The sequence below is a fragment of the Marmota monax genome, unplaced genomic scaffold (genome assembly GCF_021218885.2).
Source record: "Marmota monax isolate L192 unplaced genomic scaffold, Marmota_monax_Labrador192_F-V1.1 WCK01_AAM20220418_F8-fsc00121, whole genome shotgun sequence".
Classification (NCBI taxonomy): Eukaryota; Metazoa; Chordata; class Mammalia; order Rodentia; family Sciuridae; genus Marmota; species Marmota monax.
In genome coordinates, this window is record NW_026693351.1 from 633,615 (window position 1) to 651,864 (window position 18,250).

At 43.5% G+C, this 18,250-nt stretch overlaps 1 protein-coding gene across 21 annotated transcripts in view; it reads left to right on the plus strand.

Moving 5' to 3' along the window:
- Nucleotides 1–18,250, plus strand: part of Clasp1 (cytoplasmic linker associated protein 1) — a 271,318-nt gene that overhangs the window by 231,628 nt on the left and 21,440 nt on the right. For all 21 annotated transcript variants that reach the window (XM_058583242.1, XM_058583244.1, XM_058583243.1 and 18 more), the window contains 4 exons: nt 3,714–3,864; nt 9,508–9,751; nt 12,182–12,372; nt 13,917–14,045. In XM_058583242.1, coding sequence (XP_058439225.1) covers nt 3,714–3,864; nt 9,508–9,751; nt 12,182–12,372; nt 13,917–14,045 — 715 coding nt within the window. The remainder of the gene's footprint in view (nt 1–3,713; nt 3,865–9,507; nt 9,752–12,181; nt 12,373–13,916; nt 14,046–18,250) is intronic.

Consider the following 18,250-nt stretch of genomic DNA (forward strand, 5'->3'; position numbering starts at 1 on the left):
ACATTCCCTGATGCTGGTTGACTGTGGCAGTATTAGGCATCTAGAAGAAGAAAGTGTGCTTCTCTCAGGTATTAAGGCAGATGATAGGTCTGCAGGACCAAGAAGGATCTGTGTAATACTACAGATGCCTGATTAGGGGCTCTTGAGTGCAGAGATGAGACAGTCGTTTGCCAGAAGCCCGTAATTACATGAGCAGAGCACCAGGCAGTCTGGCTGTCACTGTGCTTTCAAAGAAGAGTTTGTGCCCTCTGTGATAGAATGAGGATTCAAAAAGCAAACAACAACAAAAACAGTCTGAAGTTTTGAATTGCTTCACAGATAGCTTTTGCACAGAAGATTTGCATTCCTGCTTTTATGTCCCCAGAACAACAAAACTGAACACAGTATACAGGTTAACAGATGCTTTCACATCTTTCTTTTGAAGCTCTCACAGGTCTGAAAGTAACTTGTAAAATGTTCAGAGAACCCTGTGGTGACTGTTTCTCGATATGCAAGTTTAAGCCAAGCAGAGAACACTGCTCTCTTTAATATTAACAAAATTTGTCACTTTTTTAAGTTAACCTTGCCTTGTAGTTTGGATCAGTTTACTGATAGTCTTCCAATATATTGCCCTGCATGCTAAGCCTCAGCCCCAGCCAGCCAACAGGGCTGTCTCTAGAATCATCCCATTCCTAGAATCATCTTTCCCATAAACACAAAATAATGTATATTGATCTAACTCACCAGTGGATAACACTTTAAAAAGGAGTCTGTGTCCATCTTTTTGCTCTGTGCCAAAACCCCACTGATTTTATCACTAAGTGATTTTCTTAGTCCCCATATCTATTATTCTTAGTCTACAAAATGACAAAGAGGAAAGCTTCAGCAAGCAGCTTCCTCTCTTTCTTGTTTCTTCTTGGAGACTTGACCCTGCACTTCTCCCCACTCCTGATAGGACAATTCCAGAGCTGTATTCAGCTGCAGTATTGGGTAACATGGTCTGACCTCAGGTTAATGACTGTTAACAGATAGAATAACTTCCTAATCTAAAGAACTCTGAGGAAGCACTTTGGGGTTTAATCCGAGTGCTTACAGGTGATCAGGACCTGGCCTTTGACCTAAAGACTTTGTGCTGTGATCATCTAGGGCCTGACACAGACCACGGTGCAGGCAGCTAATGGAGTCTCTTCTCAGTAGGCTTCTGGGCCCTCCTGCTGTCCCTGAGAAGTGCTTTCAAGCCCACTCCCTGACAACAATCTTCCTGGGAAGACCCTTCCTCCCTGTGAAGTGAGGGCTTCTAGTATTGACTGGGAAAGGCAAGTCAAGCCAAAGCATAGAACAGCAGAGAAAGTAACTGTTCCCTGATTGGAAAGCAGTATGTCTCTCACCTAGAGCTCACCATTTTAGCTTCATACCAAGGAGATACTTCAAAGCTCAATCTAGTGATCCTGAAGGAGTCCTGTTTGAAGTGGGTTTATTCATTAAAAGTGAGAAGGAGGAACATTAACTGGCAGAATCCTTTATTTTCTTATCTTCAAAAGAGGCTATTTATAATGGTAAAGTCAATTGAACTGAAATGAACTGTTTGAAGAAAGTTCAGGTTGAGAATCATGACATGAATTTATCTGAAAGCCAACATTCTCTGAAGCGACACATGGAAAATAATATTGTGACATCCCGTAAAAAACTGACATTCTGCCAGACTGCCTCTTGTCCATCCATCACTTTCAGTTTTTTTGGTTTTGTTTTTTACTTTTGCATGGGCTTGCTATTATTTTTTGATTATTGTGACTAAAAGTATTTTAAGGCATTTTTTTACACCTTGTATATATATTTTGTTTGAGTCATAATTCTCAGTCTTTATATATGAAATAGTGTACTGGTCAGATGTATAAATTCCTTTGTCTGGAAGTAAGCTGGTATTGCAGCGTTCCTAGGAAAGGGGGCTGGGAGGGGGCTCTGCTTCCCAGTCATGCTTTCTGCATATCCAGGGATACTGCCTTGGGGACAACCTTGTGAACTTAGAAGAAGTTGATATCTTGAATTTTGTTCAGGTTCTTATTCTACCTTTTGTTAGAATATAGATGGAGTTTCACTTGCAGATGTGTTCAAGTTCACATTTATTCATTTGGTACCAGAGCAAGGCTTTGAGTTGGCATGTGTTTTTGTGAACTCTTCAAATATAGTCTGGGTGTGTGTTTTCTTTCATTTGTCAAGAAAGAACGATCCTGTCTGGGCCAGTTTTGCCATCTTAGACATAGCTTCCATCTCTGGAAGGAGTTCAGATGTACTGCAGAAGCCAAGCCAGCCTTAGAAGACACTGGATTGCTGCACCCTCCAGCCAGCAGAGAGCTGGCTACTCGCAGTGGCACGTCTCCACATCATCTGCCCAGACCTTCTGTTTTCTTTTCTGTTTTTAGGTAAAGGTAGGGACTTACTAAAAGTTACTTGTTTTTCAATTACAAGATTGCATGGGTTGGTTGTGTTGCTCTTAGGAAGGGTTCCTAACAGTAGGTGCCTAGTTTCTTCATTATCTCTCTATTGAAGAGCAGAGAGTTACTTTTCTTAGTTCTTAATAATTATCCATACTTACTAACACACACCAAGGATTCTCTGAATGTCACTAACTGTCCTCAACATAGCTAAGGACTTTCTGAAAGTTAATTTAGACTAACTCATCTGATCTTTCCTTGAATACTTTACTGAAACAAGTGACATTTAAACTAGGTTATATTTTTTTTCTGACTTGTTCTCAGTTGACTGTTAAATAATGCTTGTTTTCTTTATATCAATATATCCCATTTTGGGTCTTTGTTATTCTCAGTGAGAGATGGTAATGAGTTTTGTTCTCAGGGTCCTCTCTGTTTCAGTGTACTTTTCTGACATCTACGGACACTCGTTGACAAATGGCATTACACCAAAAGACTTCACATTTTTGCTTCATGTCATGTTTTACTCAGCATCTCAAAGGACAGCAACTGACATCGCTTTCCTTGAAGGACAGATGTTTCTTGCTTTTCGGAGTGTTTTTATATGTCTGTCCAGGAAGGTAGCACATCTTTGTAAGATCCACCTTTACTATAAAATTCAGTGTAGAAGCATCTAGAAGAGTGCAGTGTTCACAGCAAGCTCCTGGGTTAGACAGCTTGGTAGTTAGATTCTCAGGAGCCTAGTAGGGTGGATCTGACTTTGAGCCACAGGGTAGTTTTGTTCTTGTTTTTTCATATAGGATCTTCCTAGTTTTGGGGGTTGGATGCTGACGGGCAAACATACCCCAGTCTTGTGAAGTCATTTGTTCTGCTCCTCTTGAAATTTGTTTGTAATGGTATTTTATTTCCAGGTGCCAGTTCTCTTAATTAAGTTTGTACATTTGAGACCAGTAACAACCAAACTAGTTTTTTCCATCTTCAAAATGAGAAAGTTGTTTTTCCACTTTCATTACCTCGTGCATTCCGTCACCAGTTGTCACTCTTTGAGTTCTTGCATTCTTGTGGTTATCGTTGTTTCCCACTGGTTCTTGAGTGCTTATGTAATGTGTGGGGGGTCAGATTTGACAAGGAAGATGTACAGTTGTCCAGTGATGGTACTCTAACCAAGGATGTCTCTTTTTCATTCCAAATCACCCAGAGAAACATGTTTATATCTTGTTCTGTAAATTACTAAGTGGTTTATGCCCATATCTCAGTTTTATGCATGTGCCTCCATTTAAGAAATAAAACATTTTTGCTCTTTAGCATGCTGGACTATGACACAGAGAACCTGAACTCTGAAGAAATCTATAGTTCTCTGCGGGGAGTTACAGAAGCCATTGAAAAGTTTAGTTTCCGAAGCCAAGAAGATCTGAATGAGCCAATTAAGCGCGATGGCAAAAAGGACTGTGATATCGTAAGTATCTTCAGGCTAACAGAGAACTAAGTATTGATTAATTGATGGTTACTTAATCTTCTGAACACCGACCACCAAGGTTACAGAGCTTCATCGTTATTTTTATCCGGTACTTAGAATAAGTATTTTTAGAGGCCCAAGGCAAATTTACAAAAATTCAGAAAAGTCACTGTGTCTATCTTTGCAAAGAATATCAAATGTCCTTTTCTCAGTTTACTTTTGTTTATCCCATATTTTGTTCCTACTATGTGCATAAAATGGTGACCCTGAAACAGACACCAGCCTCCTGGCAGCTTGTGGGAGAGCCAGGCTAGCAAGCACAAGATGGTGGTGCAGTGGATGTGGTCAGGACTCACACCCACAAGCCTGGTGCTAAGAAAGCTGCTGCAGAGGTAGTATGGCCCTCTGGGGTGACCTGACTGTCAGGAGTCTGTCAGCAGGAGCGTCATAGTCAGGCAGGGCCTGTGTGAAGGTCAGGAGAGGAGAGCAGCCCAGAGTTTGTTCGTATTCATTATGGCTGAAATGGAGAGTGGGTGGACCATGTTGTTGGGGAGGTTTTCAAAGAAGAGCCTCAGAGGTCAGCTCAAGAAGAACCCACAAACTAGAGGAATTTCTAGCCTGTTCCTTGACTTTGTCCTGGGGACAATGGAGAGTCTTTGAAGGATTTTTAAGCAGGGAAGTGGCATGGTCCCACTTAACTTTAGAAAGATTGCTGTCACTAGAGGAGGATGGAGAATAATTCTGGAGGAAGTGACAGGGCAAGAACAGAAACAGAAGAGTCTGAAGTCAGAGCTGGTGCCATTCAGTGGTGCCATTCAAGGATATGGTGACCTCTTGGGGCCATAGTAAATTCAGCTGTGGGTGTGTGAACGGTAGGACCTGTGAAAGAAGCAAGCCTCATGGTCATTAGGTCAAGATGCCAGTCAGGAGTGTCAGCCAGTGCCTGAGGGCAGAGGAGTGGCTTGATGGTAGTGAAAAGAACAGGGAGTCAAATCCCAGGTGAGGTTAAGGACAGAATCCCAAGGACAAGTGATGCCAAGAGAATGAACCAGGGAGCCTGTGGTTATGGGAGGTGGGCAAACTGTTGAGGAAGGACTTTCTAGACAAAGAGGTAACAGGTCAGAGGTGGAATAAATTGGTGCCAATGGATTCTTTAAAACTATTTGCATTAAATATTTAATTCTGTTTAAACCTAAATTATATGAAATATGCATTTACTTCAAAATGTTTTAATGTAGAATCAAGAGCTTTTCTTTGAGAATGAGGCCATTGTTTGGACTTCCATGTTTTTTATCTTAAGTAACTTTATACACAATAGACTATAATTTCCAAATTCAGTTTCTTCCAGGAGTTAATTCGCTTTTGAGGCATAGTTCAGTGCAGAGATGAGAATGGATACCAGACTACAGTGGGTTGAGGAAGCACATAGAGAAACTGGGAAGAGATGGGGTTCATTCAAGGGGCTTTTCAGGTGGGAGAGACTGACCTAAAAATCTCTGTTTATACCATGGAAGGGAGCAGATGACTCATGAATACAGAGCCTTCAGGATGTGGGGCATGAGATGTGGGCCCAGGTGGAGCAATTGGCCTTAGCCAGGAAGGAGAAAGGGTGGGCTTGTGGGGAGGACAGGGACTGTGTTCCCACTGCGGCTCCTGCTCTGAAGCTTGGGGCTTGGGGTGGGGAGGAGAATGAGAGGTATCTCCAAAAGCCCCCCTGGGAGTGAGGGGATCTGACTGAGGAAACGGAAGTCCTGTCAATACAGTAGAGAGCCTAGGAAAACAGAGCTCTACCAGGGATTACTTTATCCAGTTATAACTGTAACATATGCCCAATGTATATTTAGATAATGGAAAGAAAAGAAGTTGCTGTCTCTAGATATAGCCACAGTTATTTTGTTCCTGTGTGTGTGTGTGTGTGTGTGTGTGTAATATTGTTTTTATAAAAGTGCCATCAGGTTCCTTTTTGGTTCATAAGAATGACGATGAGAACAGTAGATGTGGAACAGTAGACTTGAAGGGCCTGCTATATTCCAGAGGTGGGGCTGTTCCTGAGTGAGGATGTGACTAGAAAAGGTAGAGTGAAAAGTAACAGTAGAGCCAAAAAAATCACACTATTGTGTGAGCTGTACAGATGTGCCTTCCTCTAAACCTAGTTATGTTGTCAACACATGACCCATCTGACGTGGGGGGGGGGGTGATATCATATGTGTGTCCTGCTTGGCACAGGACATGAGTGCTTTCCCCATTGGTATTCCTCTGTGTGAACTTTTATGGTTGCGTGATAATTCAGCATGTGTATGGGACGTGTACCCAGTGGCCCATTTTGGAACATTTAGGTGATGTATAATTTTTCACCAAACAAACCACAGTGAACATGGAAAGAAGTGAAGCTTGATGGGAAGAAGTAAACAGGGCAAAGCTTGAGAAGCCTCACATTACCACAGACTGATGGAGTAGAAGGACTGGGATGAGAGAGTACAGGACTAGAGAGTCAGGGGGGTGAGAGGCTGAATGCACTGTGGTCGTCCTCGGAATCCGTAAATCACTTTTTTTGTTGTTGTTTTTTTGGTACCACAGATTGAACCCAGAGGTGCCTAAACAGTAAGCCGCATCTCAGCCCTTTTTATTTTTTATTTGGAGGCAGGGTCTCACTAAGTTATGTAGGGCCTTGCTAGATTTTGAGTCTGGCTTTGAACCTGCAGTCCTCCGGCAGGTGTGCACCACTGCTACAGCTCTTCCATACCCTTTAACTCATCCTTAGGTTGCTTACAATACCTAATACAATGTGACTGCTGTGTAAATAATTGTTATACTGTATCGTCTAGAGAATAGAGATGAGAAAATGAAGTCTGTACGTGTCCATTACAGATGCAGGGTTTTTATCTGAATAGCTTTGACCTATAGCTGGTTGAGTCCACAGATGTGGAACAGTAGACTTGAGGGCCTGCTGTATTCCAGAGGTGGGGCTGTTCCTGAGTGAGGATGTGACTAGAAAAGGTAGAGTGAAAAGTAACAGTAGAGCCAAAAAAAAATCAAAGTGTAGGGCTAGGGTGTGGCTCAGGGGGAGAGCACTTGTCTCATGAACCTGGCTCCCGTCCCCAGCACTGCAAAGAGTTGAGGAAGTTTGCAGTCCAGCATCTTCATCATAATTACTAACTGGTTAGCTGAGAAGCTGAGGTAGGGCAAAACTCAATGCAGAGTGTAGAAGTCAGGAGTATGTCTCCCAGAGCTGGATGAGCAGACCCAGCCTGGACGGGGGAGGACCACAGAACGAACGTCCCATCCAGTGGGAGCACAACTCATATGAGGAGAAACAAGATTGTCACACATGGAGGAAAGTCCCCCCTAATGAGTAATCACAGAGTACAAGGCATGGATATTGAAGTCCTATTCTGCTTTAAGTAGACATCATTTAATGGTAGAAAGATTATAAGAAACTAGGGCGATATTGGTGGCTTGGAAAAGTGATATAGTTGTTTTAGAATATATATAGCAAATTTGATTTTCATATCCTTTACCCAATAATCTGTGTTAAATAAGGAACTCGGCAAAAGAAAATTATTTATTTCCACAAAGTTGTGTGTTTAACATTATTTACATAGCAAAAAACAAACCTTTTTTTAATATGGAAGGGGAATAGTTGTGTTAATCTTATTAAAAAACAAATAAATATAAATTAGTGATATGATTAAACATGATGGCTACAAAACTTTATTCACACATGAAATGCTTATGGAGTAAGGAAAGCAAGATATAAACTGCTACATACCCTGGGGTTCCTCCACCCTGCATAAAGTCCACATATAGACCAAGAGTGGGGTGATAAATATGAAACAAAAGTAAGATTTTATTATTGTTAAAGGTGATTAGAACTAGGATTGTGTAGCATTATTTTTTAAATGTCTGAAGTTATTTAAATCTCTTTCCTTTAATAAAAGGTGTTTTCATTATAGTAGCAATCTATTTTTTAAAAGAATTTGCAAAGAAAAAATTAAAATCATCTCTGAATTGTCTTTTACTCAGTAACTGCTATTGAGATATGATTATATCTTTTTAGTCTTAATTTGTTTAGGCCTATGCATATATTATATCCTTTATCTTAATTAAATCAGTATAAAATTATTTGTGGCTGTTAAAAGCTAAATGTTTATCAGCTTTTTCACTAGGTATATATCCAAAAGAATTGAAAGCAAGGTTTTAAACATGTATTTATATACCAGTGTTCATAGCAGAATTATCCACAGTAGACAAAAAGTAGAAACAACCCATATGTCCATCAACAGATGCATGAATAAAGAAAACATGATATATATAGACAATGGAATATTATTCAGCCTTAAAAAGGGATGGAACCTGATATGTGCTATACCTGGTTGAATCTTGAAAAACATGCTGAGTAAAACAGGCAAAACAGTCACAAAATGAAAATATTTTATAATTCCCTTTATTTGCAGAAAAATTCATAGAGACAAAAAATAGAATAGAGGTTATGGAGTGGGGAAAGAAGGGAAAGGAAGTTATTTTTTAGTGGGTGTAGAGTTTTTATTGGGAATGATGCAAAGGTTTTGGGTGTACATAGTGATGATGTTTTGTTTTTTTTTTTTTCATAGTGATGATGTTTATACAACATCACGAGTGTATTTAATGTCACCAAATCTTACATTCACAAGTGATTAAAATGACGTTATAAGTGTTTAACTATGAGAAAAACAAGCAAGTGCATAAGCACAAAATGAGAGAGATGTCTCCTCAGCAGCAGCCCAAGGAAAATGTTGCCTTGCAGTCCCCAGGGTGGTCCGGCTGCCTGGGAGCATGTCCCCCGTACTTTGGCAGTCAGTGTCGGGTGAGAGAGCCTGTCCCACTGCCGTTGGTCAGCACATACTGGCTCGGTTACAGTGCCACCCTGCAGAGGGGGCCATTGTGCCTCAGGAGAGGCCCCTAGGGATAGAGGGGCCAAGACATGGTGTGGGGCCATCAGAAGACTGGGGCTTTGGTTTTTCAAAGACAGTTCTTACAGTATTCTTAGGGGAAAAAAACAGAACTCAGAAAATAACAAAGATTAATTCTTTGACCCTGAGTCAGAACTATCCAGAGGAGAAGTGCCTCTGCCCAGGAGGTGCTGAGGTCCCCCTCGGTGGAGGTGACCGCTGTTGTCTGGCCCAGCCTCATGGATACATACAGGAACTGACCAGGGGGCTGGAGAGCCTTAGGCTTAGTGATCGCAGCCGGAAGTGTCTCTTGGGGGACTTTGGCAGGGCATCTGTGAGAGGCCTCACCCTGGTCTGGGACACACAGACCTCACTGTCACACATGAGGGTCCTCGAGTACTGGTCACGGAGGGCACGGCTTTCCCTTCCCAAGATTCTTCGGAATGTCATGGAATCAATCCCTTGGAAATGCTCGAGTACAACCAATCCCCAAATAACAGAGTAAAGTAGATTTAAGTGTAAGTGGATGACTGGGTGGACACAACAATCCTAAAGGTATTCCCCTTTACAGTAGCTTATGAGATGCTCCTAGCTGTTCTTTTGTCAGTGGCCAGGTTTCCAATGAAAATCTCTGGCCCTAGTAGTATTTCTGGGCATTCAAAGAAAACCTGTGTTGACAGTCCCAGAAGGGAACTGACTGTGTGCTGTGTTCCAGGTGTCCCGTGATGGAGGAGCTGCCTCGCCAGCCACCGAGGGCCGGGGAGGCAGTGAAGGGGAGGGAGGCAGGACAGCTCTGGACAACAAGACCTCCCTCCTCAACACCCAGCCTCCGCGCGCCTTCCCAGGGCCGCGTGCACGGGAGTACAACCCGTATCCCTACTCAGACACCATCAACGCCTATGACAAGACCGCCCTGAAGGAGGCCGTGTTTGACGATGACATGGAGCAGCTCAGAGATGGTTTGTCTCTTTGCTTGGTTGCACTTCATCCAGAAATGCCTTCCCTCTTGTCTGACCATCCCTGAGCATACTGATCAATTATAAATGGAAATACTGGGTCTGTGCTGTTCAGTTATTGGCTCAGACTCCACTTACTGAATCCTGACCTGTGCTTAGGCATGCGAGCACGCAGTGGACAAAGCCTCAGCAGTTCCGGCCCTCTGCACACTTGCAGTCTGGTATGGAGACACCAGGAATAAATAATCACACCAACTGTGTAAAATTGCAGCCGGGACAGCTATGCAGAGAAGGCCAGCTAGCTCCACCACTGGGGAGACATCATGAGGAAGCCAGGCCTGAGTGGGCAGGAGCTGATGGGGAGGACATCCTAGCACAGAGCTCAGTGCACAGTGTCTGGGAAGGCCTTGATGACCTCTGCCCTCCCAGCTCCCTCAGCCATGGAAATGAGATCAGAAATACCCTCAAAGGCTCCCCTCTTCTCTCCCAGTATCCCTTAAGCAGCCCTCCCTGAGCTGTGCCATGGTGAGAGGGAGGCCAGGTAGCATCCCACGGAACTCTTGCCTTACCGCGTGTGTGCGTGGTGCTGAGCAGAGTACTCATCTCACTGAAATAGAGGCCTTCTTTCCCAGTTTGCATATTAAGAAACTGAGGCTCAGAAAGGTTATGTTTCTTGCATAAAATATAACATAGGTAGTCCGCAGTAGAACTAGCCTGGGTTTTTCCTTACTCCCATATTAAGACCAATGTCCAAAGACTAGTGGTAGAGGGCCCTGGATTCAACCCCAGCACCAGAAAAATAAAAGAAAAAAGATCAGTGTTTATTATTAAGTAACAAGTGAGTAAGAATGTATAGGTTTGAGGGTATATTTTTAACCTAGAGCTTACTTTTATCATTTTTTACCTCACTTGTCATGTTCACTTGTTTTATTTCCACTTCATAGTGACTTTTAAAATTTTACATATGTCCGAGCCAGGTTAGTTAGGTGGTGCATGCCTATAAACCCAGTGACTTGGGAGATCGAGGCAGGAGGATTGAAAGTTCAAGGCCAGCCGGGGCAACTTAGTGAGACCCTGTCTCAAAATTAAATATAACAAGGGCTGAGGATGTAGTAGTCCCGCACCTCCCCCCAAAAAAAAAGAACAAAAGAAATTATGTGTGTATGTCTTATGTCAAAGCCTACTGTTTTATTTTTGAGTGAATAACTGAGAACCCTAAATTAGAACACTAAGCAATTAACATCCACTCGCCTGCCTTCTGTACGTTCTGAAGTGTGAGGGCCCGGGTGGCCCAAGCCTGTTGGGTAGCAGGCTCACAGTGATCACACGAGTATGAGAGGAGGGCTATGGGAAGGGCATATGCCAGATTCAGAGACACAAGGAGAGAGAGGGATCAACAGTGACAGATGTTGGGTTTGAAAAGAAGTCCTTCAGTGGTCCAGGAGTTGGAGAACAGACCCTGCTGGCTGTCCACTGCCACTGCGGTGTGTAGGCACTCGGCATCTGCCAGAGCACTGTTCCCTGGGCAGTGGGCTCAAGGTGTGGAGTGTCTGTGACTGTGTTTTCTGGGAGAAGTGGCCTGTTTTCTTCATTGCTTGTAGAATTGGAACATCATTTACCTTATCCATTATTGATTTTGATTAAGGTCGAATCGAGATTAGAATATCAGTTATTATTTATCTACCAACTGTGTACTAAAAGGCTTAAAGAAAAAGGTGGGATGGCAAGGGGGAAGTGACAAGCTTCCTTGAACAATTTAAACTTCCTTGTGTGCTTTTCTTCCTAATGTCAGAAGCTAAAGAAATATGCAAATATACATTTCAGTAGTTCTTTATATTTGCTTGATTTGTCTGTTTTTCTCTCTCTTTAAAGTTGCATATTCAGAATTGAGTCTCTTAAACAAACATGGAAAGAGAAAGGATAGGTCTTTCTACCGGTTCTATGATTCAGGGCCTTGCAAGTAACTGTTCTAAGAGATCTTGTGCAGGCTGTCCCGTCTGAGCAGACAGTCTCTAAATAGTGCAGACACCTTTTTTGATATTTGTTCACTGTGATGGTTCCCAAACTGTGGACATTCAAAGGAAACACTTTAGAGATGATGGTGACCTAGAATACAGGTGTACTGGAGTGGGTCAGTCCTGCAGTGGGACAGAGTTTGGGAAAAGAATGAAGTCAAGAAGAGGCTTTTGGTTGGGTGTGGACTTTCGGAGGGATCTAGTATTTTCTCTGTCTAAAATTAAAGGGAAAAGATGGCAAGGAAAGGCAGAGACACCAAGAACTGCACTGGACAGCTGTCATGGCCTGGGAAGGTCTGCAGGGCTGGGGGAGAGCACAAAGGGAAAGGCACAGGATATGGGGAGAAGGCGAGGATTGCAGGAGCCCTGTGGCCAGCGTTTCCTCCTGAGGTGACATCTGTCATGTGTTTTTCCCCAGTGCCCATTGACCATTCTGACCTGGTGGCTGACCTGCTGAAAGAACTGTCCAACCACAACGAGCGGGTGGAGGAGCGGAAAGGTGCCCTGCTAGAGCTGCTCAAGATCACCAGGGAAGACAGCCTGGGCGTCTGGGAGGAGCACTTCAAGACCATCTTGCTGCTGCTGCTGGAGACCCTTGGAGACAAAGATGTGAGGCGCTGACTTGTCCCCACACAGCCCTTTTCCATGTGGCAGGTTTTGATGTCCTTTGCTGAGGAGGTGTTGGCTTCTGCTTTCATTTCTGGATTGCACTCCTAGTTGACCTCAAAACATTTATTCAGTTTTCACATAGTTTAAGGTAACATGTTTATTAGTTACAGGCCTCTGCTTCTCTAACTGGGTTTGCAGTAGTTGAGGGAAACTCATTCTTGCATCTGGTTACTTTGATACAGAATTGCTTAAAACTTTATTAGAATAGAATGTGTCTCTTGGGATGCATCTTCTTCCTTGTGAATTCATTTCTGTTTTACATGGAATGGAGAAGTAGAAGGGTTTATTTTTTTTAAAGACTCTTAAATATTGCATCCCCTGAAACTCCATCTTGGTTCACCTTACTTGTGTTCACAGTTCCTCTCAGTAATCTGGGTCAGTCAAGTGACAGTTGCATCACTGTGACTCCTATAGTATTTGTTTTAGAATTAAAGACCCTCTTCATGCTAGGACACTTGAAGGTGACATACTAGGTATTTGTGATATGAATAGATGTTGGGAATTGCCAGAATTAAACTTTTTAGAAGTAAAAATCCATCCCTCCACATTGGCCTTGTGTAGGTTAGCAAAAATAGCTACAGTGTGTGTGTGGTGAGAAGCTAGTTGGGCAGGACTGGGAGAAGCTAACCAGGCCTGGCCCAGGGTCATCGTGATGGTGACTCGTGTGACAGAGGAGGAAAGAGGGTGGCTTACTCAGTGCTTGGGGGTAAGGATAGTAAGACTGAAGAAGGGTAGCGAGAGGTCTGCACTAACTTCTTTACATCCAGTACTGGCTGGGGAAGCAGTCGTGCTTAGCTGGGCTCCATCAGGAGGTGAAATGATGGCCCGTGGAGAGCAGGTGGTCGTGTGTTCGTGTGCAAATTGTACAGTTGAGTGACAAGGAATCAGGATGTACTTCTTGGCTGTGTTTGGTGTAAACTCCATTCTCTTTTCTTGAGATTAGCCGTCTGTTTGGGATGGCTTTCCTCCAGACACATGACTCGGGCCTTAAACAACTCCGGGCCTGTACCCATCATGATCTCATCACATAGAAGGTCAGGCATACCAGCAGGTCTGCAGCTGTCTCTCAAGAGTTCACAGGCCATGCCCAGGAAAGGGCTAGATGCTTTGTGTCTGTCCTTTGGTATACTTTACAGAAGCGTAATTTCTATCCTGAAGTCTCAGGCAATCCAGCAATCCCCAGGGAACTGATAATGAACTTGGAGGTGTCATCCTCATTTGGTCTGCAGTTCAAAGCTCATTCAAGAAGCCTCTGTGGTTCCTCCTAGGGCTGGGTCTGGGATGCACCGTGCCATACAGTGCCTGCCCTCCTAGAGCTAACTGTCTAGAGAGTCCTGTCAAGTAAACCATGCAGTCTGGGTAGAGGGGTCTTTGAAATGCCGGGGAACCCAGAACTAGGCGCTGGGCCTGGCGGACCCTGGAGCTGGTATGGCTCCTCAAGCGTGTGTATTGTTACTGAGGGTTGCGTTTCCTCTCGTACCCAGCATTCAATTCGAGCACTGGCATTGCGAGTTTTACGGGAAATTCTGAGAAACCAGCCTGCAAGATTCAAAAACTACGCTGAGCTGACGATCATGAAGACTCTGGAAGCCCACAAAGACTCCCACAAGGAGGTGAGCCAGGGCTGCTGAACAGATGGGGCTGGGGGAACAGGTGGTTGGGGAGAGAGGACAGGGAAAGAGAGTCTCTCCCTCTAACTCAGCCCATGGTACAGTGTGAAGTTTCCATCGCCATCATTATGGCTGAGCAGTGGGCACATTTAAAATGCCAGCAAAGCATCCCTCTGGTTCTCCGGCCCCAGGACTCCAACTGCTTGTTGGAGAGCAGGCAGGATGTGTGTCCACACTGCACATGTGTCACAGACAGTGGCTTCTTGGCGGACACCTGGCTGATGCTCGTTGACTTGTTCAGTACCTGTGGCTCGACAGTCCCGTGAGTGGCTGGAGGCCCACAGAAAGTGGGCATCCATCCTAAACAAAGGAGTTTAGCAGCACCCTTCAATAACAGGACTGTGGGAAACAAACTTTGTAAATTTAGAACGTTAGAAAATTTAAAATGACTTTGACCCCAGTGAGACATAATTGCTTCCTCGGATTACTCTCTTGGCTCTCACTTGATCCTTTTATAAGCAGGTTTGTGGATTAAGGGACTTGGGATTAGAACAGGTCTATGGAAAGAAGGAAACCCTAGGATTGAGGATGTAACCCAGTGGCAGAACACTGGGTTTGGACCCCAGCACCACAAAAGAACAAAATCCAAAGAATGAGACTCTAAATAGAGTGTTTCTCTTTGACAGTGGCTACTTGAACAGTGGTGGTTTTGACCTCTCTAGTCACTAACTTGTGGCTCAGCAAGGGCAGCATCCCCTGCTCTGGCTTGGCATGCCTCCACCTGCTAGTCCTAGCACAACTCTGAGTCCATAGGCAGGAGCTGTGTTTTCCAGCTAATAACTTGTGTTCCAAAACCTGACCTGGTTGTGTGATGGCGAGAATCAATAACGTGTGAACAAAACACTTCCATTTACAATGGTGCACTTAAAAATGAGGATTGGATATGCTAATATAATCAACCAAAGTTCTCCCAGATGAGAAAGGAGGATCCCAGAGAAGCCTGCCCAGCAGTGAACCAGGTCTTGGTCTCTTGTAAGCGACAGCTGGCCTGTGCGACTTGATTTCTTTTTTAAAATCATAATAGCTTGTCCTTCAAAAAATGAAGTGAAATTGATTTTCTTTTTTACCTGGATGATAATGGTTGCTTTCATAGTAAAGGACATGTTTGAATGGAAGATTAAAGTGAAATCATAAGCTCGCGACAGTATATTGGCACTTACTGACTATTCCATTGCAGGGTGTCTGTCTTTAAACCAGATCTTGACAATAAGAAGTATTAGGTAATAGAATTAAATCATCTGTCTGCTATTTACTGTTTTCTTGGGATATTTTGTTTTTTCCCTGCAAAATGAGTGATCTAGAAGAGAAAGCTCTTCTGGATGCAACGCCCTTATATTGACCAAAGGAAAAGCAGGAAATCTCCTGCCTCAAATAAATGCAGCAACTCTGTGTGAAGGTGGAATTATTGAAACCCGAGCCCCCCCACCCCACCCCCACACACACTGCTGTCATCGTTGACCTGAAACAGCCGGTGGAGGAGACTGTTCGAGTGGAGCTCCCATGTTGGCAGACTCCCCTGCTTTGCATACTTTCAAACTCACCTTGACTCTGTGCCCTTGCCATTCCCTCTTGAAGCTGCAATCTGTCACACTGCCAGAAGCTACTTGGGCACCTGTGTATTTAGGTTTTAGGTCTTTTTCTCGTTTTATATTTTCAGATGAAACGCAGACTTCAGCAGGGAATAAGAACATGAGGGCTGGGGAGGTGGCTCACTAGTAGTAGAGCGCTTCCTTGAATGTGTGAGGCCCTGTATCACACACACAAAAATAGAAACAAAACAACCCTGAGACGTGACGCATACCTGTAATCCCAGCGGCTCAGGAGGCTGAGGCAGGAGGATCGCGAGTTCAAAGCCAATCTCAGCAACAGTGAGACACTAAGCAACTCAGTGAGACCCTGTCTCTAAATAAAATACAAAACAGGGCTGGGGATGTGGCTCAGTGGTCGAGTGCCCCTGAGTTCAATCTCCAGTACCAAAAAAACAAAACAAACCCTGAGTGGCTGGTTCGCAGAGGACTGCTCTGAGAGACACTGGCACTGGTGTCCTCTCTTGCAGGCTATGCTAGTCACCATGCCGCTGTATGTTAGCTCTGGCTGTGGAACCGCAGTAGTGCAGGGCAACTTCTAGAAACACCTTTTCTAGAATCTGAAACCTGTCATAAAAGCTGTTGCACAGGATGGATAAGGTGAGGCTAATGACAAGGTGGCTTGTTTTTTCATCCTGTAAGCAACAGTCTGTTTTCTGAGGTTCTTTTAAAAGAAACTGTGTTCCAGGAGAGGTGGTACATGCCCCTATTTCTGGCTAATTCCAGCTCCTCAGGAGGCTGAGGCAGGAGGATCTGAAGTTGGAGACCAGCATGGGCAATTTAGCAAGATCCTTTCTTAAAGAGGGCTCAGGGGCAGCTCCATAGTAAAGCAGTAGCTTGGCATGTGTGAGGCCCTGGGTTCAATCCCCAGCACCACGAAATAAGTAAATAAAATCAAAGTAATTGTGAGGGAAAACATTTCTCTAACACACTGAAAATATAAGAGGCACTAAATCTCCCTCAGAGCTGCCCAGCTGAAGCTAATGTGGATCTCCTGTCCTGAGCCTGAGGGTTGGAGAATTTGGATACAAATTTAGACATTTTATTTTAAAAGGAGTTGTTTGTCAGCTTAGACATAATCTTTTTTTTTAATATTTATTTTTTAGTTTTAGTTGGACAAAATACCCTTATTTCACTTATTTATTTTTATGTGGTGCTGAGGATCGAACCCAGGTTCCGCACGTGCAGGGCGAGTGCTCTACCGCTGAGCCATAACCCCAGCCCAGACATAATCTTTTCATAGTCCCTATTTAATAAGTGAATCTCTTCCATTATCTAACTTTTTTTTTTTTAATTTTTAGTAAATGATGTTGCTGTTGAGTTCTGGTGTGCCAGTAATGAAGAGTCTGCAGTTTACAGTGGCGTTGGCATTCAGTTAACACCTTAAAGGGCTGAGGCTTGGTAGAAACCTTTTAAAACCTGGAGCCCATTTTCTGCTTTCCATGATAACTCCATTAACTTAAACTCTTGTCCTTTTAGAATTTGTAATCTGTTTTTGAGTCAGGTACAGAATCTCTCTTTGGGTGAGGGAGAAGAGATGTCATGAGGAAGAGATGGCTGGGACATTGTGAGATGTGAATCTGGTCCAGCACCTGCTGCTGGCCACCTTGTTTATGACCCTGTATGAGCAGGACTGTTGAGAGAAAAAAGGTATAAAGGGAAATACACTTTTTTCTTTTTTCTGGCAGTTCTGGGGTTAGAACCAGGACTTCTCCATGCCAGGCGGGCACTCTACCACTGAGCTATACTCCCAGCATGAAATAAGTTTTTTTTTTTTATTGGTTGTTCAAAACATTACAAAGCTCTTGACATATCATATTTCATACATTAGATTCAAGTTGGTTATGAACTCCCAATTTTACCCCAAATACAGATTGCAGAATCACATCGGTTACACATCCGCATGTTTACATAATGCCCTATTAGTAACTTGTTGTATTCTGCTACCTTTCCTATCCTCTACTATCCCCCCTCCCCTCATGAAATAAGCTTTTAAAGCTATCATCTGCTTCACAGATTTTTTTTTTTAAACCCAGAGGCACTTTACACTGAGCTACATTCCAGCCCTGTCAATCTATCTGTTTATTTAGAGGCAGAGTCTCACTGAGTTGCTTAGCACCTTGCTTTTGCTGAGGCTGGCTTTGAACTCATGATCCTCCTGTCTCAGCCTCCCAAGCTGTTGAGATTACAGGCATGCACCACCGCTCCCAGCTTATTTATTTTTGAGGCAGGGTCTCACCAAGTATTTAAGTTTCACTGAGTTACTGAGGCTGATCTTGAACTTGTGATCCTCCTGCCTCAGCCTCCCAAGTCACTGGGATTATGCTGCATAACTATTGCTACATAAAACTGTTCACAGACCTTGCTATCCATTTGCAAAGCACCTATCTCTTGGGAAAACATGGATGTGTCAATTATGAATTATAAATCATTTCAAAATGCAAAGATGATCATTGCTCCCAGACATGTGTCTTTATAGAACCCACAGGTTAAAGTTGTCAGTAAATGTTCTATTTGAACTAGAGAGAAGTGCCAACTGTACTTCTTGAAGACGTTCTAACA